The sequence below is a fragment of the Oreochromis aureus genome, linkage group 3 (assembly GCF_013358895.1).
Source record: "Oreochromis aureus strain Israel breed Guangdong linkage group 3, ZZ_aureus, whole genome shotgun sequence".
Classification (NCBI taxonomy): domain Eukaryota; kingdom Metazoa; phylum Chordata; class Actinopteri; order Cichliformes; family Cichlidae; genus Oreochromis; species Oreochromis aureus.
This window is the reverse complement of record NC_052944.1, coordinates 60,775,829-60,800,583: the sequence shown is the minus strand read 5'-3', so window position 1 is coordinate 60,800,583 and position 24,755 is coordinate 60,775,829. Positions and strand designations below refer to the sequence as shown.

The following is a 24,755-nucleotide window of genomic DNA, read 5'->3' as shown; positions in this document are numbered from 1 at the left end:
CTGTCATAAAAACTGACAACAAATGGATTAGAGCCACATCTGTATGTTTTAAAGAACAATCTAGTGAAAGCTAGCTTGCTGTGACAGTTGACTCTTTAGCTGCATTGTAACAAATACAATGTACTACAGGCTCACAGGTAAACAAACTTACAAAGTCTTAAAACTGTAAATTTTCTGTGGATTTAGAATTGATAAGTTTACTGTGTTGTGCCCCCTGGTCTGACAGGTGGCCGGGAGGTGTGCAATCCTAGATCCTGCAGCTGTGTATTAAAATAAAGAGGCACAAATCATGAGCTTGTTTACAGTTTCAACTGCAGGATTTATTCTGCAGATTTGCCTCAAAGGGGGTTTATGCTCCTCCTGAGCATTATGCGCCATCTAGTGGTATCTTTAAGTAATGCAATAGAACATGTAAAGTGTAGTGGATAACACTGATTCAGCAATTAAAGACATAATAAGCACAAACAATATAACTTCGGTGTCCCTTTTTTACCTTGTTTGAAGACATGAACTGAACTTAAATCCCAATAAGTTATGAATGCTCTTCTATTCAATTCAATTCAATTCAATTTTATTTATATAGCGCCAAATAACAACAACAGTCGCCTCAAGGCGCTTTATATTGTACAGTATATCCTATAATAATACATATGGTGAAAAACCCAACCATCATATGACCCCCTATGAGCAAGCACTTTGGCGACAGTGGGAAGGAAAAACTCCCTTTTAACAGGAAGAAACCTCCAGCAGAACCAGGCTCAGGGAGGGGCGGGGCCATCTGCTGCGACCTCCTGCTTCTTATCCCTTAACTTTTTAACTATTAGTTTAACTCATATTTCTGGCTCAAACACACATTTTTAACCTTTTACAAATGCTTGAAAGTGTTTATGTTTGAAAGTGTCAACAGTCAGTGCTGCAGACAATTGTCTTTGTTGCAGTACCAAAAGTGACCACTAGCATATTAATATAAAGGTTGTAACAGACGTAAAGTGGCTTAAAAGTAAATGGTGATTTCTCAATTTCTATTTAAAGTCTCTATTTTCTTGTAGCCTATTATACCCTCCTTCTAACGAGGAGTGTATCAACTTTATCATGACCATGCATTGCAGATGATGTTAAAAATAAACTTTAGCAAAAAAACCTTATTTCTAACACATGAAATGGAACAATAATTAAAAGAAAGACTGTTGAAATAATATGTAGCGTACATCTCTCTAATACATTTGGATTTGAGTGCAAATGTCTTGGCCTCTCAGTTGGATACTTGAACATATTCTTTTTTATTATTCCAACATTCAAACTAGACCTGATCTGATTTACAGTCCCCAAGGTGAAGCTTGAGCACACCCTTATTATGCAGCTCCACCCAGTGGGAAAACTCATTTGGCATTGCATGGACTTTCCTATCATAGGGTACATTATCATAGTAATGGTTAGTCAGGGGAAAGAGTCTATCTGGGTGATTACTAAATGGCCAGAATCCGTACAGATGCACCGTTTCACAAACTTCCAGTGCCAGACTAGTCATATATAACCCAGTGCTAGGTCGATGTTCCTTTAACCCCAGAGATTCCCAGAATTTGACCAGTCTTTCAAGATACCTAGGATTTAAGAAGATTGGTTGGATAGAGATATCCATGTCCTCAATGGCATACACAGCCCGCTGACACACCGGACGAGTACCACCATAGGAGAAGCAAGGAAAGAGAAGCAGGGAGTTGCCATACTGGTGGAGACTGTCTGCAAACGCCCGGCGACGTCCCATCAGTGACCCATACCTGCAAATTAATGCATGACTTAAAGCAACAAGACATAAACTAACAAGTCAGTTCGATGTCGGGTTCATTAATTGCTCACTTATTCATGAAGATGCTTGGGTTTGCTGTCACAAGGTTAGTCTTCATGCCGACATCATTGTGAAATTCGTTTTCCACAGGAGGAAGGTTGCACCTGAAAAAAACATAAAATATTACTTATAGAGAAAAGTCCTCATCATAATTTCCGTTCTGTACAGTGAACATCTTTCTCACCTAATAACAAAATCAGCTGAATCAATCATTTTTCCACAGCCGCTGTCTGTCAGAATCCCACCGCTCCCAACAATTGAACAAGTGTCCCATCTCTTTTTTGAGAAAGGATTCTCCTGGAAGTGACATCAACAGATTATAAATTACAAAAAGAGCAACAGTTACAGTGTTTGTAACATACAGTGTGTTAAAGACAACTACTCATTGTATTTAGGAACTGATTTGATTTAATCCTTTAAGGATCCAGGAACAAGCAACAATTTAACAAGTGACCAAACACGTGAAGCCAGAACGTATTCATATCATGTTTGAAAATTTGAAGAACAACAGAGGCATGAAACGTGCAGCAAATTTTGTCGTAGTTCATACTAGTACATTCATAAATAGCAAATTTCAAGCCCTGTTCCCGTGTTTAGGAATAACATACTTTTATAAAGATTTTGAAAAGCTCCGGGGTCACAGAGATGACACTCCTGTCCTTGTCACAAACAATCTTAGATCCCACTGGAGTGTTTTCCTGAGTGACAATGCCATTGTTGGATCCATTGCAATTGATGCTCAGCTGTAAGCTTGATAAATTAAAAACAAATGAGAAACAAATAAAACAAAGCATAAAAAGTGTAACATTATTTTTGGCGTTAAGATGAAAGATTTGAGAGACAGTAAAAACTTTAGGAATGGACAAATCAGAGACAGATAAAGTTCACAACAGTGCATAACAGTAATTTGATGAGAAACCAAACACAGACAAAAGGAGACAAAATTGAGATTAAGTCAGAGTGTATTGTTTATTAAGGCATATCTACAAAACTAGTAGTTCCTAGTTCCAGCCAATTCAAGAAGTCAAGATAGATTCTTTAAATTTAAGCAGTCCTTCAAAGTAGCAAAAGATCCTAATGTCTCTGATCAGGGTAAACAAATGATGCCCTCTGGAAAGTGAGAGCTCTCTTAAATGTAACAAGATGGACTCAATCCCACCGAGACCATAGAAGAATGATTGTCTTCATACGCCTGTACCAAATCACAACTACAGAGTGCTCTGTTCATCTGGACGTAGCGCTTTTAGTGGGAGAAATGCTTCGTCATTCATACAAGTGACTTCTTCTGTCTGCAGGTTGTCCCGTTTTCATTGTTCCTTCAGTGGTGCTGGTTTCAGTCATTGTGCAAATGTGCTGTTTATAAGATTGGGGAAACCTGCAGTCAGCTGAGACTGAAGAAGTCACTTGGATGAGTGACAAAACATTTCTTCTAATGAAAACACTACGTGAACAGAATTATTTACCTGGATGACTGAGCATGCATCAAGACATATTACATATTACTTCTTATCCATAATGAATGTTGGGTTCTCCCATTTTGCCCTTGCTCAAGCTTCTCAGAAGCTGGTTTGTCCTCCTCTGAGCATTCACGTTCCTGCTCTACTTTCTGGCCCTCCTCTACCTCATCTCTGCTTCCTCTAAAGAGGGCTTGTTCAGATTAAATAGAACAAGAAACCAAAACATTAAAATATGTTAAAAACACGCAGAGTAGTTTCAGAGTTCATACGTCATCACTTAAAGATTGGGTATCCCACCTGCTGTGAATGTTTTAATGCAGTGCAGTTGTTATTAACATCACTTGTCACATCCTGTTTATGACAGTTAAAATAAATAACATTCATATAAGAGACAAAACTGTATGTAGTGTTAAATAGGCCTATACCAGTGTACTTTAATGTCGGTCATAAGGGTGGTACTTTAAGAGCCATCTATTTTATGAGGTGCTCTGAGAAGCTTGGAAAGAAAAGCGTCTGGACTTCTTTAAGTTGCTTGAGGACGTTTCACCTGTCATACGACAACCTTCTTCAGTTTAAGTGGGGAGTCCCAGATTTAAGCCCTATGGGAGTGTACCCCCAAAAGGGACAATGGACCCCCTGTTGATCCTCTACCTAATCACACGAGTCAAGGTGTGAAAACAGGTGTAGGCCACAATTAGCCAAGGTTTCTTAGGGGACACTCCCATGGGGCTTAAATTCTCTATGCCTCACTCAGCATCTGTCAAAAAATGCATGATCATTGTTAGTGCAACTCAAAAGTCCCAGGATGATAACTGGGTTCATCAGAATATTTGCTTTTCAGTTGGTGAAACATTTTGCCACTCATCCGAGTCACTTCTTTATTCAGCTGACTGCAGGTTTCCTCAGCTTTAAACAGTACCTTTGCATAAATATATCAAAACACTTTAATGATTGTTATGATCCAAATCGTCATGACCATAGTCATTAGAATCATTCACACAGAGCTCTGGAATGGCTGAAATCACACCATTATAAAAGTATCAGAGTTACAAGAGTTACCTTTAGATCCAGCTGGAATTTATTTTTATCCTTAAGGCTATTACCTCAAAATTAACATCACATGTTTGTTTTATCCTTTACTGCACACACTTATGTATTGCAGTAAGTAGTCTATAACACTGACAACAACAGGCACAGACAGAAGCCCCTTCTCTGAGGAATTTGAGGGGGATGGTCTGCCTGGACTGGTGATGGCACCAGAAGGTACAAAACTTTAAGGCTGACTCTGTTAGAAGAAACAGGGCCATAAAGAAGCTCTCTTGCCCACTTTCCTTTTCCTTTCCCCCTCCCTATCTCTGTATGCAGGTCTGACCAGAGTGCAAGAGGTGGTTGCTATGGTAATGGGATTTGTTTTTTCCTGAAAAGGCTCATGTCTATATAAGGAGACGTCTAGAGAGGTGCAGAGGAAGAAACCTCAGCAGATATCAGACCTAAGGCCACCCTCAGTTGTTTCAACCAAGCATGTTAAGATTCTGTTTCTGTGACCTGGAATAAAGGCGTACACTGCCTGGGTGTGGTGCTCTTTGTTCATTTGGGTCTCCTGAGTGAGCACAGACAAGGCAGCTGTTTTTAACTTGAACCTTGAATTGCTTAACAAATTTAATAAAATGTACTTTGAACATATTTGTCTTCTTCCTCAAAAACCCAACAATCCCTCCTCCTCGGTTCAGGTCTTTCTCCTTTCACTGTGACGTGTCAACCTTGTCATAAGTGTTTTTGTTACTAAGCAGTGACAAAGTTTTCCATGGTAGTCTTTTTGGTTTTGTAAAATCTTGGGCCCGCTCTTGTCTGTCAGATGACGGTTATGTTGTCCTCACTAAGCGACACGACCGCCTTCCTCTCCTCCATGGATGCTGGAAGATTTGCATTGCTGAGGCGAGCCAAAACCATCATTCGCAGTTGCTCTGCTTCCACACCCACAGTGTTGGTTCAGGTTTCTGAATCTGTGGCTGTGATCAGCTCCACTAGTGGAATTTGTCTCTACATCGCAGCAAAGTTCAACATTTTTGCAAGAGATTATTCTCTGCTTGATTTAGTTGCCTGTCAGACAATTTTTTCACCCACTTGTATACATCCTGAGTGTGAGTCTGTTAAACAAGTAAACCAAACTTTTCTTTCTTTCTGGCTGGTCTTAGACTTTTAATTGTGGGCTGGTCAAGCTTTTTCAGTGAATTAGGTGCCCTTTTCACGTGTCTTCTCAACTAAAACTACTTTAAGCATATTGACGGTAAAATTTGTTTAGCCCTTTCGTTTAGCAAATGGCTCTTAGCCTTGACTGAAGAGCTTGTTTAAAGACCTTTAGGAGTAATCCTGCCTCGTCTGCATCTGAGGATATATAGCAGGTGTTTCCTGTAGTCTGCCATCTTCCATGCTCGTACTCACATACTAGCTTCAGACAGTTTTTATTTATTTATTTATTATTAACCAGAAATTCACATAAAAATAAAACTCAACCATCAATCAATAATATCAGGATGTTAGATCTTACCTGAATCTGTGGTAATTCTCCTCATGCTTTTTCCACGTTTGATTGTAGAGCTTTTTCACTTTATCAATGACTTCCCTGTAATGCACAAGCATTCCAGTACATTTAGTAACCTTCCTGCACTGGGTGTCTGTGAAGGTTCTCAGTCATCCAGGTCATCGTAGTCTAAGGAGCTTAAAAAGAAAAGCGTCTAGACTTTTCAAAAATTTTCTTTTTAAACGTTTCACCTCTCATCCGAGAATCTTCTTCAGCTGAAAGAGCAAATGGTGGATGTGGTGGCAGTGTCCCCCAAGGGGGGTCATGTTGACCATGTTGACGTCTTCAAGAAAAATAAAGAAGTTCTGACACTTTTCTTTCCAAGCTCCTTAGACCTGCTCCTTCCTGCAGGGGGCTGACATGACTTAATCTTGACATAAACAATGTAATTTCTTAATGAACAAGTCATGGTAATGTTTGCTCTTACTTGCAGCCTTTACAAAGTTCAGAGGGCTTTGGGGCACTTCTTTGAGGAATTGGTCGGTGAAGCTCGACAAAACTGTGAGAAACAAATAAGACAGATAAAATTATGACTCTTTCTTGAACCCTTCTTTGGTCTTGTTTTTTTTTTTTTTTTTTCTGTTGTTCTTGTTATGTTTACATCTCCTGGGAGGTAATTTGTGATCTTAACTCATTTATTAAATCTGATCCCTGTTCTTATGTATGTTAAATATTTAAGATATTATTAGAAGGGTATATGAGTTGTTGGAAATTTAAAGATTACAGGTAATGCCTTAATTCACTTGAGAGATGTTTGTTTCAGATATTGTATCTATACACAATGAGGTTTTTGTTTGTTTGTTTGTTTGTTTGTTTTGTTTTGTTTTGTTTTTTAATAGTCTCAAATGTCAACTCGAATATACCAACTGTGTTATTGGCAGCTGCTGTGCTATAAAACACAGACAGTTTTGTGCAGGTTAAACATAATAGAATTAAAGAATCCTTTAACTGTCCCCACAAGGGGAAATTTAGTTAGTCTGCAGTATTGCATTGAACTTTACAGTATTGCTGTTGTTGATGTTGAACAGTTGCAGAACAGCTTTAGTGTTTACAGTCATAGTTCAGTCACATCAGTGGTGCCAGAGATCAGTTTCAATTTAAGATGATGATGGTGTTTAAAAATCAGTGAGTCAGTGTAAAAATCAGAGCTCAAATGTGACATGATATTTGGATACAAGCTAGAGTGTAATATTAACCATCGCTAGATACCGGTAGAATTCCCTAAATGCTGTCACTGCAAACAAAAGTAATTAAAGTTTCAAGTATAGTTTTAATGATAAAGACATTAACCTTATTTGAACTTGAAGAAGCGGTCCAGAGTAAGTTGATATTTAGAATCCCCATATATCATTCCTATATGGCTATATATAATCAATATCAACAGTGACAGTAAGAAACACATATTTAAATAGCTCTATATATATATATATATATATATATATACATAAGGTATAGTATATCTGTATATAGTAATCGGAATATGTTTCTGGTAACATTTGTGTGTAAACGTGTGCGATTGTGCCTGTAAGGACACATAAATACAGGGTAAGAAAACACAGTTTACATCTAATCAGATGTGCAAGCGCAGTAAGTGCAATACGAGCAGATTATATACAGATAAGGATAGTATAAAAGTAAGTTAAGTATACACAAATAAGTTAAGTATTCAGATGTTTATATTGCTATACAGAGACCAAATATACAGATGTAATGTTGTATATATATGTACAGATGATCTATATGCTATACAGATGGGATACACAGATATACAGTTAAGGTTATATACCTAATTTCTAGTAAGTGGCCCAGCCCCTCCTACATTTTTATGTATGTGGCCCTCAGTGAAAAAAGTTTGGACACCCCTGCTGTAGCCCAAGCGAGACATAAAGGACCTCCTTTCATTCAACACATAAAAAAAAACAACCAACACTGCGCTTCCAATGGGGTCAGTAACCCTGCACATGACTTCACTTATTGTGTAACATCTCTCTTTTACCACCGCAACAACTGTAAATCAAATCAACACTGCAGTGTTGGTAGAAACGACAGTAGTAATATACCTGTAGCTTTTTTGCCCCCCCACCCCACTTCCCCTTTCCCCCTGCGCGTCCATGTGAGTGCGCGTACGCGTGAATGGACTTTGCACGTGCATGTGAGTTCGGGGGTCATGTGAGTTCACATGTGTTTAATAGTGTTTAAAACAAGGATTGTATAGGTCTCAGCACTCTGTTATTTAGACATAGATGATTTAATTTAACTAGTTTAGGGGTATTTTGCTTTTTTCTTTAGTGCTCCGAACAGTCACAGGAGCAAATAGTTTTAAACAGAATGCCACAAACAACATGTAACCCTTTAGAAATAAACTGTGATACTTCTAAAAGCACATATTCACACCTAGCCACACTAGCACTGTATCAACCCCCAATGTTCCTTTAATGCAACTAGTGCTATAATTATCTACTACTCACAAACACACATAGATGATTTAACTGTTTTAGGAGCATTTTACTTTTTCTTTAGCGCTCTGAAAGACACAGAGGCTAATAGTTTTAAATAGAGCACCACAAACAACAGGTATTCCTTTAGAAATAAACTTTTCTTGTGCTACTTCTAAAGACCGCATATTCTTAACTAGCCACACACTGCAACAGTTAGACAGAGGGGGTTACAGGTAGGCCCCCAACAGTCAGCAAAAGAAGTCATAAAACAATAAAAGCGGCCTCCTTATTAAGAGCATCCCAGCACTCACATCCCAACTGTAGTTCCATAGTTTTCAACCTTTTTCATTACAAACAGTTCTTTTATCTTATCATGTCAGAGGCCAACTGAAACCAAGTCCACCTATATAAAAACACCCCATCAGACACACAGTATTTTCCTCAGCACTTCACAACTGCCGCAAGGTATAGCGTTTTAACTTTTTATTTTTTTGGATCCCAGACACAGTGGTGTGAGGTAGTTAGCTGTTCATAAGAGTTTAATTTAATCAAACCTCATTTTACGGATCTAAGTGGCTCCTCATCACCAAGCCAATTCACCATTTTATTTAAATATCAGAATTTTCGGAATGATGATCCAAGCGGGACACAGAGGCTGCTAGTTTTAACGCACCAGTATGCAAATATAAATAAAAGCCTGACTATCCTGAGAGCCTAGCTGCAGCGACACCTTTCTTTCACACGGATGCCTGGATGTGCGTTGAGCTGACTACCCGCACACAGCGTTTCTGACAGTCGCGCGTTGCTTGTACAACAGAGAAAAGCAACAATACAGCGTGTTTCTCTGCTCCAAGACATCAGAGGGCCTTTCACACGGTAAGCATGTCTGTTATACCCAGCGCATAAATGTCTGTATGTCAGTGGTGATTATTCAAACCCTGTTTAAAATGTCACACATATGTTGGCCGAAAACAATTCCTCTAAATTTGCAAAGTTAAGCTGGGCTCACACTGTGCGATTTTTGGCCCATTTTGAGCCGATTTTTGAGTCGTGCGACCGTTTTGGTGATCGGCCCGAGTTTCGCCTTCATCGTGTGTCGTGCATCATGTAGTATACATGGGGTAACGAGAAGCGATTAATACCTCACGACCAGCTCCCGATCATCAATCGCTTGGAAGTGAGGAAATCCTCACGACCGTCGTGAGGGTGTCACCGCAGCCGCTCGCACTGCGCACGCGCAAACACATAAACGTCGGCGAAAAAGACGAAGTAGCACAGCAGTGCAGCGTATTGTCTGGACACAAGCGATGGAGGCACAACTGGTTGAACTTTGGCAAGCTCATCCAAGCCTTTTTGATGTTGCTTCAAAAAATTACCATGACCGCAACAAACGTGACAGGAGTTGGATGGAGATTGCTGCCCAATTGCAGCTTCCTGGTAATTTTTTGTCACTAGCAATTTAGCAAAGTTGATGGTGGTAGTGGTGTTTGTGACTGAGTGAAAGAGAGGGAGAGAAAGAGACAGATGTAAAACCCTATAAATCGACTTTCAGAAATATTTATTTTTATAATTAATTTCCAAGTAAACACTCTCTCAAACTGCAGTTTTAACTTTAGTATGAGGAGAGTTTTGAATCTGAACTATTTAAATAAAAAGTACATGTTAATGTAAATTTTTCAGTGAATGAGGTGAAAACCCGGGTTGCATCACTTCGGATGCAGTATGGCAAACTGCTCAAACCGAAACCTAGTGGCAGTGGCCAGAAACCACCAACTCCCAAACAGACCTGGATCTTAAAACATTTGGATATCTTGAAGGCACATGTCATAGACATAGACAGACTGAGTCCACTCTGAAAGTAAGTTCATAACCAAGTAGTTTAAAAGCTTACACAGATACACACACCTTATGAAGGGATATTTGTGGTGAATGATGTCAAAGGTAATTCTCAGTTGAAATGTTTTTAGTAAAATAAATGCCACAAAATATACAGTGTAAAATTAGTGTCTGATGTAACTAATACTGTTTAGATCTTTATCACTTTCCCTTTGTCTGCTTTTGGTACGGTTTCCTACAGCTTGGAACAGAGTCAGAGGACATAGGCGCAACAGAGGAGGGAGATGAGGATCAGTCCACTATGGGAATTGAAGCAGATGTCCTTATGTCTTCAAACACCACTAGCCCAGTTTCAGTGAGCCAGGAAGAGGAAAACACCTCAAACAGTCCACCAATCTCAGAGTCCACAGGTCGGCTTGTTAAAAGACCTAGAGTGCAAAAACATGCACCAAAATCAGTAGAGCACAGCATTGAGATGACCAGACTTTCCCTGCTTCAGCAGGTCCAGCAAACGCTATCGGCATCTAATGCAGATTCTGAGGAGCTGTTTGGCCAACAAGTAGCCTCAGAGTTGAGAAACATAAAGGACAGAGCTCTACAGCTGCGGCTCAAGAGAAACATCATGAACATGATTTATGACACGCAGGAGGCTGAGCAGGGAGGCCACCATTCTCAATTTGCAGGCTCGCAGGTTAGGCCACCTTGGTATCCCACCCAACCTCATCAGGTCCAGCCCCCCCCAGACTGCCAGGCCCCATCAACCCAGCCAATGTCCTTTCTGAAAATGCTCAACTCTGAGTAACTTAAATAATAAATTTCAAACAGTTATATCTAAGAATATTTTCGAGTTTACTAGTTCAACTTTACTAGTTCCTGTTGTAAACACAGTCCATTCAAATTACAGCTTCATTCAAATGTTTTAAATGTTCCAACAGTTAATTCAAATTGTACATTAGAATTTTCTTTGTGACACTATTACTATGTGTCTTTCCTACCTCAATTTTGTGGAGTGTTGCAGAACTATTTGCACAATTTGATGGAAGATATTTTTGTATTTATGTAATAAAGCAAAACATTTTTGCAATTTCCCAGAGGTAGATTTATTGTTGTCAGTATTTACAAAGGGATTTTTTTTTCATTTTAGTAAATTTTGGAAAGTAAACAAGGCAATTTAAACAAAAAAACAAACAAAAAACCCTTCTGTCTTCCTACACCATGTCTTCTTGCCATGAAACACTCCCTGCAGGTGAGACAAAGTACTCGCAAAGGACATCACGTTGTTTCTTTGCTTCCACTGAGGGGTTCCGTGCAAGGCCCATTGAAACTGACTGAAGCTCTCCCTCCCTTCTCCATGCACCTTTGACCAGCTGGTGCTTGGCATCCTCAGAATCCACATAGCCAGGTGGTACATAGGCGTCAGATCTGTGGTCCCGGAGATAGTTGTGCAGACAAAGGCATGCAAAGATAATGGTGACAACCTTGTCTGGGTCCAGGCAAATTGTTGTTCTGAACACTCTGAAGCGATTCGCCAAAATTCCGAAAGCGTTCTCCACAACGCGACGTGCTCTGGACAGACGGTAGTTGTATATTCTCTGATCGGTGTTAAGGTTTCAAAATGGATATGGTTTCATGAGATCTGGTCGGAGGGGATAAGCATCATCTCCAATTAGCATGTGTGGCATCATAGCATCAGTGCCTGGCAGGGTATCAGCAGGGGGAAAGTTCAGTGTGCCTGTGTCCATTGCTTCTTTCAGGTCTGAATGGGCAAGCACTCCTGCATCAGAGACCCTACCTTGTGTCCCTGCGCTTGCATACACAAACTTGTAATTGGCATCAACAACAGCCATAAGAATGATGGAAAACCTGGACTTGTAGTTAAAATACATGCTGCCACTCTTGGGAGGGGGTTGGATGAAGATGTGTTTACCATCTATAGCTCCCAGGCAGTGTGGAAATTGCCACTTGTTTGCAAAGTCTCTGGCAATGGCCTTCCACTCAGACTCGGTTGATGGTGTCTGTGAAAGACAAGTAGAAAGTGATACAGTTTATAGGGAGCATTACAGAATTTTCATGTCCACACACTTGCCTGTTGCCAAAAATCATAGGGTAACTGAAAGCCTTTCCCTGGGGCTGATGGCCTTCCTGAGGTGTGTATCCTTCTTGATGATAGCAGGACTAACCCTCTCCAGAAGATAGTTAAAGTCCTCCACAGACATTCTGAGAAGGTCCCGAAAACCCCTCATATCATCTACCTGTTTACACAGAACAAAGTCAAAGTCAAGAACACAACAATAACAAAGCGACATAATAGTGGTTGAATGTTATTGATAATTAAAGAGTCGGACTGATATTTAACCAATGTTGTATAAAGCAGAAAGATGTCCCAAAAATCACTTTGGTAGATGTTCAAGTCATTCACTAGAATGCTACTCAAGTAAAATGTAAAAGTACTGTAGTTAATGGCCAGTAATCCAATTAAATAAAATACTAATAGGCTAAAATTAAAGGTTGCCTACTGAAAGTAGAAGCGTCAGATGTCTTGAAACATTTACCCGTCATCATGCAGATAAAGTCCTGTAGGTAAGTGAAATTTAGCTGTTGCTGCTTACCTCCAGTTCTCGTTGTAGAATTGACAGACCGTACTGCCCACGTTTGCCCAGCCATTTCCTTGTCCATACACGCAGTCGCTTTTTCTTTTTAGATCTTTCTGCACACAGAATGGCACACATTGCTAAGGCAGCACGTTTCTCTTTGGTGAGCATTTTCAAATTTCCCAGTCTCCCCAGTTCCGGATTCTTCTTCTTCATATTGTTTATTGGCAGTTGACTTCCGGGTTCTTCTTCCGGAAACAGCAACACGACGTGTTGTGCATGTACGCACAGTGTGAGCACTCAGGTCGCATCAGAGCATCGGGCCGTATAGTGTGAGACCCTGCATCGTGACCTATGAACTTCTAACCCCTGCGAGTCAATCGTACAGTTTGAGCAGGAGCTGAATCACGCGAATGAAAAAATCGCACAGTGTATGCCCAGCATTGCTGATTTAAAAACATATTTTTGAATTTTTAGTTGCATGTCAAACATATGATAGACTCTTGAGCACATTTATATAGCTACATTCACAATGGTATAACCATGCTAAATAAAAGATGCCCAAGCACCAAAGCACTCTAATGTAAGCCTCTGAACTGTATGTTGGTAAGTGCACGAAGTGTACCTCTACAGCTGAAAACAGTTTGTATCCATACTTTGAGGATCTGCTGAATTGTTTTAATGTCACTTTTTTGACAAACTGTAGATGATGAAATCCTCTTTATTGGAGAAACTGTCCCTAAGCTATTGTTGCTCATACTTACTGAGTTCCCTATACTTCTTTACTATGTCAGTAAACTTTTTGAACAATAAAAGGTGTGGTAGATTTAAAGAAACATCCTAATTGAAGCAAAGGCAAAAAACTGGAATGAATTTTATGTGACTGTTCATATTAAAGCCAACAACAAGTGAAAATCCAAAAAACCGGCTCCAATCCTTTGTATTGATCTACCCCCGTAATCTGGAAGTGGGTTGATCTTAAAGGGTGCGGGTAGGAGTGGCAACAATTTTCATAAACCGTAGAGTTGGCCACAGAGTGTTACAAAGGAGGCTGCTAACGTTTTCTCTGAACATGTATTCTGATTTTTCTTTCTTAAAACGTGTAACCTGCGTTTTGCCAAACATGGTATCCTACATTTAGTGCATTTTTAAAAAACATGTACCCACGTAATCGGTGATAAAATATGAAGTTACAATTCTTTTCTGTAAAAAAGCATTTTTATTTTTGTATATAAATAAATGTTGATGTTGTGCGACGGGATTGTGTGCTTCAATTTACTTATAATGTGCCAAATCACTACAACAGACGACTCAAGGCAATGCCGTCCAGAGTAAGGATTTTGTTAGACAGTGTTTCTAAGATTTTTACGCCCCGTTACAATAACCTCAGTTTTATCTGAACTTAGAAGCAGAAAATTAAAGCTCATTATGTGTCTAAGACATCCCGACAGTTTAACCAATAAAAGTGGGTATCATATGCATAGCAGTGAAAATGTACGCTATGTCTTCTAAAGCACGTGTAATGTAAACAGAACTGGTCTTTGCACAGAAGCCTGTGGAGCTTCATAATTAACCTCAGTGTGTGACGAGGCCTCTCCATTTAATAATAGCTGTAATAAAATGTTATGGCCAACGATATCAAATGCTGCACTTAGCCGGAAAGATTTAAATATGAATGAAGGCTGAAAACTGATTAGATTAATGTCTGATGATCTTTTCTGTGCTTCTTCAAGTTTGTAACACCGAACATATTAAAGGATGATTTAAGGTCCACAGGAAGAGTTGAATTAGACACATGTTTACTATTTTTCTTTATACTCTTTCGTTCTTCCATCACTGACATGTTGAATATGATAACAATATCAGAGGAGAAAATAACACTGTGTAGTTTAAAAACTTTAATTTAATCAAACTAAAATGTTGCTGAACTCTGACAGACGTGTCTTTTAATCTTGTCAACAAAATCTGCCATTTATCATCTTGTAAAATGTTCCCTCTGCTTCTGTTGCACATCTCCCCTGACACTCTCTGCTTCACCTGTCCTGTGCAGCTGGTCCAACCGCTGCCTCCTTAAACTGGTGTGTTTAAATCTCTTTACCTCTGTTGTGAACTTTACACAAAGTTTGTGGTAACAAAATCAAACTGACGAGGATCTTGTTTGAAAGATCCCCTCTCACAAGACAAAATAAAAACAGACTGCTCAAAGTAAAAGCAGAGCCCTCACAGTTGGTAGTACAAAACACAGTGACAACGTGTGTATTAGATACGCTTACTCCAAAAGCATAAATATAAAAAATGGGATCACCAAGAATATCCTAAAAATGGCAATGAGGGGGGTGTTACAGTGAAAAAAGCAGCCAAATTTTCATCTGAAAATGTTGAATTTTAGTAAAAACAATGCTCTGTAGTTTGATACTGTCGTTACAGACAAAGCGGATGTTTAAAGCCTTTGGACGCACATTTGAAATGCAGTAATTGTCCTTATCGGCTGGAAACATAAAGGTCATAAAATGAATTTTGAGAGAGGCTAAAAACTAATGAACAACAGTGATGTTAGTCTGATTCAAAATTTGAATGTACATGTGTTGAAGGTGTGGGTCTTGTTGAATTATTAAACATACTTTCTTTAATTTTTCGTGCCACAAAAACCAAAACTTTTAATTTTCTTCCGCTTGAGTCTCGGCCTCGGGGTAGCTCTACTCATCATTGCTGAGTCAGTTGTCTGTTTGTGCTACTTTTTTCAAGGAGCTGTGGATTATTGGTAAGGGTGACTTTATGTGTTTAGTTACTTACTTAAGTGGAAGTACTGTGGAAAGTTTTACCTTACATACATAGATCTGACAGTACAGGATCTGAGGTAACTGTTTACAAGATGTTATAATCTATCCAAAGGTTCTTTGCAATTTTACATTGAGAAACATTATCCTTAACATATTTGACCCGCACTAAGTACTATGGCCATCACACTGTCATTTAGAATTGTTTAAATAACTCGTGTCTTAAGTCCTTCCATCACACAGAAAATTAAAAAACCCACATGGTTCACTTTTACATCACAAAGTGTTAGAAATATAAGTCGTTCATAACAACCTGAAAGGTTGGGAGTTTAAAATGCAAACCAATGGAAGCAGCAGTAGAAGACTATAATGTCACAGAGCACACGGTGTCTATTATTGTGTAGACATTTATAAATAAAAGCTTAATAAAGATGCTTAATTTCTTAAGAATTAAACAGGTGGAGTGGTCTTTATCAAAAGTATAAGTTACATCTGTGGCTAAACCACTGTACCCAAAAACTTTAAAAATCTACTGTGTGTGAGGCTGTGTAAGTAAAGCTTGCCCTTCACACCCGCGTGTAACAAACCATTTGTTGGGGGTTGTGGATTTGACACCTCAGCATTGTGAAAGTGGGGAAACATGTTTGTGGCTGAGCACAAGAGTTCTGCTTACAACTTAGAATCTCAGTTCTAAATGAAATTCAAATGGTTGTTTTTAAGTGTGGCTAATGTATTATTTGACTTCTAAGGCACACACACACACACACACACACACACACACACACAAGAACAACAACAACAGAGAGAAGAAGAAGAGGGGGTAGTTTTACTATGCGTCATAAAAACGCAATCATGCATCTTCCAACTGTATCTTTCTGTTCTGGCTTTAGAATCATTGGTTGTTTACTGATCCGTACTTTGGGAGTGATACTGTTGTGATACTGGGGAGAAAAGGGTAAGGTTTGATAGACTAAACCATCACACACAAAACTTCAAAAACCTAAAGAGTGAGTGAGACTGCTAGCTGTGTGGTTCAGCAATAAACTTATCTACAATGTGTTAGTAAAGAGTGACGTGTACTTCTGTCACATTAAGCAACGGTTTAACAAATTTCACTGCAAACTATAAAAGGAATCTGGATTTAAATAGAACATAGTAGTGATGGATTAAGTAAATGGTAAATGGCCTGTATTTGTATAGCGCCTTACTAGTCCCTAAGGACCCCAAAGCGCTTTACATATCCAGTCATTCACCCATTCACACACACATTCACACACTGGTGATGGCAAGCTACGTTGTAGCCACAGCTACCCTGGGGCGCACTGACGAGGCGAGGCTGCCGGACACTGGCGCCACTGGGCCCTCTGACCACCACCAGTAGGCAACGGGTGAAGTGAAGTGTCTTGCCCAAGGACACAACGACCGAGACTGTCCAAGCCGGGGCTCGAACCAGCTCGAACCAGCAATCTTCCGATTGCAAGGCGAGCTCCCAACTCTTGAGCCACGATCGCCCCGATAAGAACATATGCAGGAAACACTAGTATAAGGTGTCTATGGAACAAATCTCCTTCAGTGTTCAAAATGACCAAAGTGAGGACTACAAGCGTTTCTCTCAGTTGGTTGTGTTTAGGGAAAAAGCAGCTAAATACACTGAGACTGCTCCACATTGTTAGTGAGTTAACTCTGGATGTCTGTGGGTTTTGTCAAACTTGGAGTGAACAAAAGCAGAAAAACAGTAAAAGATGCAGACGGTGAAAGTCTGGTTTATTTCATGAACACAATGAAACATTTTACAGTCCACAGAGCAAAGTAGCATACATGATAAATAGATACACATAACACGGCCTGTGAGAACGACTCATCGTCATACCACATGTTATATCCTGTAAACTTAAAACAAACCACTGAAGTTAGTGTTTAGTGTTTTAAAGTCATCTATTAAAAACATGAGTCAACATTACTGAAGTGACACTTTAACGATGCTTCATATCACCGTGTTTATGATGATAAAACATGTTCTCTCATTAGTAGATGTCTGCGCTGTCGCTTGTCATGAAAATGTCCAGAGCCAGGGTTCAGCTTCCTCTTCAATTACCAGTGATCATTAATAGGGCGCACAGTCACAGTCACATAAAATTCATTCCAGTTTTTTGCCTTTGCTTCAATTAGGATGTTTCTTTAAATCTACCACACCTTTTATTGTTCAAAAAGTTTACTGACATAGTAAGGAAGTAGTTAGGGAACTCAGTAAGTATGAGCAACAATAGCTTAGGGACAGTTTCTCCAATAAAGAGGATTTCATCATCTACAGTTTGTCAAAAAAGTGACATTAAAACAGTTCAGCAGATCCTCAAAGTATGGATACAAACTGTTTTCAGCTGTAGAGGTACACTTCGCGCACTTACCAACATACAGTTCAGAGGCTTGCATTAGAGTGCTTTAGTGCTTGGGCATCTTTTATTTAACGTGGTTGTACCATTGTGAATGTAGCTATATAAATAAATACGCTCAAGAGTCTATCATATGTTTGTCATGCAACTAAAAATTCGAAAATATATTTTTAAATCAGTAACTTTGCAAATTTAGAGGATTTGTTTTTGGTCAACATATGTGTGACATTTTAAACAGGGTTTGTATAATCAGCACTGACATACAGACATTTATGCGCTGGGTATAACAGACATGCTTACCGTGTGAAAGGCCCGCGGATGTCTTGGAGCAGAGAAACACTCTGTATTGTTGCTTTTCTCTGTTGTATAAGCAACGCGCGACTGTCAGAAACGCTCTGTGCGGGTAGTCGGCTCAACGCACATCCAGGCAACTGTGTGAAAGAAAGGTGTCGCTGCAGCTAGGCTCTCAGGATAGTCAGGCTTTTATTTATATTTGCATTCTGGTGCGTTAAAACTAGCAGCCTCTGTGTCCCGCTTGGATCATCATTCCGAAAATTCTGATATTTAAATAAAATGGTGAACTGGCTGGTGATGAGGAGCCACTTAGATCCGTAAAATGAGGTTTGATTAAATTAAACTCTTATGAACAGCTAACTACCTCACACCACTGTGTTTGGGATCCGAAAAAATAAAAAGTTAAAACGCTATACCTTGCGGCAGTTGTGAAGTGCTGAGGAAAATACTGTGTGTCTGATGGGGTGTTTTTATATAGGTGGACTTGGTTTCAGTTGGCCTCTGACATGATAAGATAAAAGAACTGTTTGTAATGAAAAAGGTTGAAAACTATGGAACTACAGTTGGGATGTCTGAGTGCTGGGATGCTCTTAATAAGGAGGCCGCTTTTATTGTTTTATGACTTCTTTTGCTGACTGTTGGGGACCTACCTGTAACCCCCTCTGTCTAACTGTTGCAGAGTGTGGCTAGTTAAGAATATGCAGTTTTTAGAAGTAGCACAAGAAAAGTTTATTTCTAAAGGAATACCTGTTGTTTGTGGCATTCTGTTTAAAACTATTTGCTCCTGTGACTGTTCGGAGCACTAAAGAAAAAAGCAAAATGCTCCTAAAACAGTTAAATCATCTATGTGTAATCAACAAGTCTTACTGTTGCAGTGTGTTTGTGAGTAGTAGATAATTATAGCACTAGTTGCATTAAAGGAACATTGGGGGTTGATACAGTGCTAGTGTGGCTAGGTGTGAATATGTGCTTTTAGAAGTATCACAGTTTATTTCTAAAGGGTTACATGTTGTTTGTGGCATTCTGTTTAAAACTATTTGCTCCTGTGACTGTTCGAGCACTAAAGAAAAAGCAAAATACCCTAAACTAGTTAAATTAAATCATCTATGTCTAAATAACAGAGTGCTGAGACCTATACAATCCTTGTTTTAAACACTATTAAACACATGTGAACTCACATGACCCCCGAACTCACATGCACGTGCAAAGTCCATTCACGCGTACGCGCACTCACATGGACGCGCAGGGGGAAAGGGGAAGTGGGGTGGGGGGGCAAAAAATCTACAGGTATATTACTACTGTTGTTTCTACCAACACTGCAGTGTTGATTTGATTTACAGTTGTTGCGGTGGTAAAAGAGAGATGTTACACAATAAGTGAAGTCATGTGCAGGGTTACTGACCCCATTGGAAGCGCAGTGTTGGTTGTTTTTTTTTTATGTGCTGAATGAAAGGAGGTCCTTTATGTCTCGTTTGGGCTACAGCAGGGGTGTCCAAACTTTTTTCACTGAGGGCCACATACATAAAAATATAGGAGGGGCTGGGCCACTTACTAGAAATTAGGTATATAACCTTAACTGTAGTGTATTAAAGTTAGAAAAATCATTTAAAAGTGGTCAAATGTGTTATATTGTTGAATATAGTAAAAGACAAAACTGCCTTCATCACAGCTTTCCATAAATGGATCTTTATTGATTTATTCAGAAAAAGCTTTGGTAGCTCATTCTCAGAACAGCAGCAGATTACTTCTTGGACAGAAGATTTACAGTACAGAGAAAAACAATAAAGGGGAAAATGGGACGGGTACGTTTCAAGCTTGTTATTTAAGTTATTAGGCTTAGCAACACACCTATTAACGTTCGTTTGAAACTGTTATCAACATTAACAGACTGAACTGGACTTAATAACAGGAGTGCATATAATTTTAGTAAATTATTCCGGTGAGTATCAGCTGCGCTGGGTATGTAAATCGGGCCATCCAGCCGCGGTGCTGATCGTGCGCCACTCGTGCCAAAAATCCAGACAAATGTCACTTGATCAAGGAGCAGATCTGCATCAGATGAGATCAGCTGACTCTGCGTGTGCGTGCGCTGTGCACAGCGGTGTGTACTCTGTGTGTTAACAAGAAAAACGCATATAAGAAAGTGGTGCGCAAAAGCAGGGTAGTGACAGAATTGATGCGCATTATTGATATTTGAAGCATGTGTACCTGCACATGCATGCTTATTAACACACGGGTACTGTGGAATATATTTTTTACTCACCTAAAGCGCTCGTGCTCTCGTCCACTCCCCACAAAAAAATAGCAGCTGTGCAGTGTCTGTGGCATCAGTGCTCGGATCGCATGCGATGGAGTAAAAATCAAAAGCACAGCTTTATCACACAGTTGCAGTTTAATGTTGGCTGACAGTCTTCAGTGCGTGGCACAACTGGATTTCTGGACATGCTGACGTTGTTGAAGTCCTGCACTGTTTCCGGGCACATTATTTCGGTGACTTTAACGAGGCAGCATTTTATGAGGTCTCCATCTGAAAAAGGCTTGCCATGTCTTGCGATGAGTTGGGCGACCTCATAGCTGCTATTGGAGCCTTTTCCTGGACAATTTCAGCACGAAAAAAAATACTGTTGCTGACCCTGCAGGAGAGCTACCCTTTGCTTTAATTTCTGCTCTTGCTCAGCACCAGTGTAGGATGCATAGGCCTGATGTTTGGTTTCATAATGACGTCGTACATTATACTCTTTCATAACTGCCACAGTTTCAGTGCAGATCAAACAGACACACTTTCCCTTGAATTCTTTGAAGAAATATTTACTCTCCCACCGTGTCTGAAATTTTCTGCATTCACTTTCTACCTTTCGCTTCTTTGGTTCTGCCATGTTTGGTAGCTTGGGGGTAAATTTCTTCTGTAATTCTCCTTTTTGGTAGAGCATCTGCCTTGATCAACAGTAGCTCCCCCTGGTGTTAAAACTAAGAAGTGCAATACACTCAAGCAAAAGTTGAAGTGCGGGCCATATTCTATTCCAGCGGTCCCCAACTTTGTTGCGCCACGGACCGGTTTATGCCTGACAATATTTTCACGGACCGACCTTTAACCCTTTAAAACCGGTCGGAGCGGGCACGCTCCGTTTTGCGTAACTATTTTTAAATCCCGTAGCTCTGCAACCACGTAAGCTAGAGCAATAATTTGTTTTGCATATGAAACCGGAGGAGTTGTACTTACATCTTATGCCATCAGCTTGTCCTAGGTCACGGTTTTCTTCCACATATGGCTTTGCAAAAACTGCATAAAAAGCGCTTGCAGCAACAAAAACATAATATTCCAGAAACACGTTTTGCCGATCCGATCAGCTGTTCATAACACTTCCTACGTTGGAATAGACGTCAGCGCGAACTTTCCTATGTCCGCCATTAACTGCCCGAAACCGGAAGTGACGTCATTTCGCGGAAATGTAGTTTTTTTTTACTATCAGGGCCTCAGAGCCTATACTGGTGTTTTTCAAAGTTATTTTTGACTTTATGACTTTCTGTGTCGTTTCTGGGATGCTTAGAACTCAAATTGCACTGCTGGAAATAGTTTATTTTGATGCATATGCTGCTTTTTTGCAAATTTGCACTATAATATTTATTTTCGTTTTTCCTGCAGTATATAAAAATTGGTGTATTTCAAAAATAAAACTATGAAGACACTCAAAATAAATTTCCTGTGGTGTGAAACTATTTTGTGCAACTTTTTTGTATTTACAGTTTTGAGGGATAAGCCTCTTAAATTTCTCTAACTAGAAATATATGTTAAAAAAACAAAAACGATTTTCAATTTTTTTGTAGTTTATTGCACGTTTTTGCAATTTATGTAATTACTAAGCACTTAATGCATACATATTATTAAAATTTGGGCTATAATGGTTGTACTGATGTATATCAACTTGAAATGCTCCCAAAAATGGCACTACAGCATGTAAAAATATAATATAAGCTCTGGCGGACTTGGTTCTATGGTAGGTCTTAAAGGGTTAAGGTATCGCGGATAAATACAACAAAGTAAAACTAGTGCCGGTACCGAAAAAAAGAAGATTTATTCATAACACACGTGAAAAGACCCAGGAAAACCGAGTTAACAATAAAAACGATAACAGAATAACGCTGAAAACCGATAAAAACCCTGAAAACCATACATTTCACACCTGAGCCTCAACTCTCGCGGCCCGGTACCAAACGACTCACGGACCGGTACCGGTCCGAGGCCCGGGGGTTGGGGACCGCTGTTCTATTCTATTTATAAAATTACTTGAAGGCCAATTAAAAATGCACTGCGGGCCAACTGCGGCCCGCGGGCTGGACTTTGGACACCCCTGGGCTACAGGAACATCTGAAGGTTCAGTACCTCTTTGTAGATTCCCCACTTTATGGTTTCTCAGCTATTTACAACACCATACTATATATGACTTTGTATTTCACTTTACATTTTACATCTGCCTTTCTTTCAAAATGCATTCTAACTAAAAAAAAGTATTGTCAAAAGAAGTTATGTGCAGCCAGGTTAATTAGAAATATACTGTAGTATAATACTAATATACAAGTTATTCATGTCCAGTTATTTACAAATCAGTACCAATAATGTTGTGTAGTCAGAGTAAACCCGTCATGTGACTCTAACCTTATTTTCACTGCACAACAAAACTCGTATCAAAAGAACAACGTAAACAAAACAAACATATACCAAACACTATGTTATTGCCTTAGAAGGAAATACAGGGTGAGCTGAGGTTTGTGGCTACGTGTGAAAGAATGAATGACAAAGACATGAAGACATGTACTTCAGCTTTTACCGGAGTATTTTTTAACAAATATGAAATGTGTATTTCTACTTAAATTAGGCATGTTTGTATTTCTGCAACCTCAGGCTTATATTAGCATTTTACACAGCTTACCAACTGTTGGGAAGCGTTTATCACAGTGCTATAAGCTACTTTTGATCAGAATACTTTGTTTCGTGACCTCTTGCGTTTCTCTATAAGATACAAAGGTAATTAGTCACTCACCTGTCCTCCAACGTGTACCAGATAAGAGTGGTCAGCAGACTCCCCAAACAGAGGAGATTGATCATAATCGAGAGCTTTTTCCTCATGTCGCTCTAGTGCGTCACCTTTCTTAACACTACGCTTTAACTCGGCTTTTTTTATGTACTTTTACCTCATATGTTGATTCGTCTGTCTGCCCGGTTTAACTGTCTAGTGGTTTATGATTCATAAAATGAGTAGGCATCCTCAGTTAATTATTACTATAGGAGAAGAAGAAGGCACTTGGATGGGTGATGAAACATTTCTCCCACTGAAAATGTGTCCAGATGAACAGAATCAAACTTTGGGGATTTTCTTACCTGGATGATTGAGCATGCATCAAGTCATTTGAGACTGTGAGCCTTGTAAAAGCAAAGAAAAACAAAAATCACTCACAGGTGATTTGTACAAAGATGGTTTTAGGACAACATCTACATTTCAAAACTGAGTTGCCTCCATGGATGTTTTCAGACCTGTTTTTCCAGCTCATGAAATGAACTTTGATTCATTTTTATTCTAGAAATCAAATGATTTAAAAAAAATCAATTTATTTTATTCTAGGTGTACTGACAACTATCAGTGGATTACTTTGATACAAGAAGTAACAGCAGACAGAAATAGTACTTGAGAATCTGCCTATTCTTCTTTATTAATGTAATCTAGTGGTAATTGTGATTATGTTCAATAATACCAATACAGAAACTATTGTAGGATCTACCTTACAGTATAAAGCACCTTGAGGCAATTGTATGGCAAATTTAATTTAATTATTGGTTAATTAAGTGGATAAAATTTTTCAAAATGAAAAAAGGTAATAACAAAATGAGGCTTGACATGTGTTTCACTGTATTCTTGGAAATATTATACTTCCTGTTTCTTGTACATGACATCTAAAACAAGTTTTTAAAGTAAAAAACATTTAATAATCAACCTCATGATGTTAACTGCAGAATATAATGTATTAAATTCTTCAATTAAGTTCTTGCATTAAATGACATCAGGTAGTGTGTCATTTTCTAATGATAAAAAGCAGAATACAATATATAATATAAATAGTAAATAATAATTAAAACAACTAGTGACCACAGACATAGCTGTCAGAAAAAGATGGAAACCTTGTTTTCCTTCTCAGCAAGATACAGACATTCATTCATTCTTAGCAGTAAAGTGCAACACTTGTTTGTTTGCACTTACAAATTCCGCTACAGCACACTCATGGATACAGCCTAGCCAGTGCTCGATGTAAGGCTTTTTTAGTGAGTCACAAATACACAAAAGTGGCAGTGCCGGTTCAAAGTTTTACAGTTTTACTACTGTTTGGAATTTTAATATTGTGTTTGGTAATGCTTCTCCAACTTGCCACCTGCTTGGTAATTATGTTTGAGGCTTTTTGTGAATTCTAATCTTCCTGTTATAAATGTACCTATATGTACAGTGTGAAAATGTTAACTTTAGCCAAACTTCTTAATGGTTTTACAAATCTTTTAT

The 24,755-nt window shown here is 39.1% G+C and overlaps 1 protein-coding gene and 1 long non-coding RNA gene across 2 annotated transcripts; one reads left to right on the top strand and one right to left on the bottom strand.

Moving 5' to 3' along the window:
- Positions 1 to 247: 247 nt before the first annotated feature.
- LOC116334642 (alpha-2,8-sialyltransferase 8E-like) lies at positions 248 to 23,388 on the bottom strand. The gene is made up of 7 exons (XM_039606517.1): positions 23,250 to 23,388; positions 6,312 to 6,383; positions 5,852 to 5,926; positions 2,455 to 2,596; positions 2,031 to 2,143; positions 1,858 to 1,950; positions 248 to 1,778 (listed from the first exon to the last, which is right to left on the bottom strand). The coding sequence occupies exons 1-7, from the start codon at positions 23,333 to 23,335 to the stop codon at positions 1,301 to 1,303; spliced, it is 1,059 nt and encodes a 352-aa protein (XP_039462451.1). The 5' UTR covers positions 23,336 to 23,388; the 3' UTR covers positions 248 to 1,300.
- On the top strand, positions 9,880 to 11,246 carry LOC120436113. Its single transcript, XR_005610149.1, has 2 exons — positions 9,880 to 10,180; positions 10,400 to 11,246. It is a non-coding gene; the product is annotated as an uncharacterized LOC120436113 (long non-coding RNA).
- Positions 23,389 to 24,755: the final 1,367 nt, after the last annotated feature.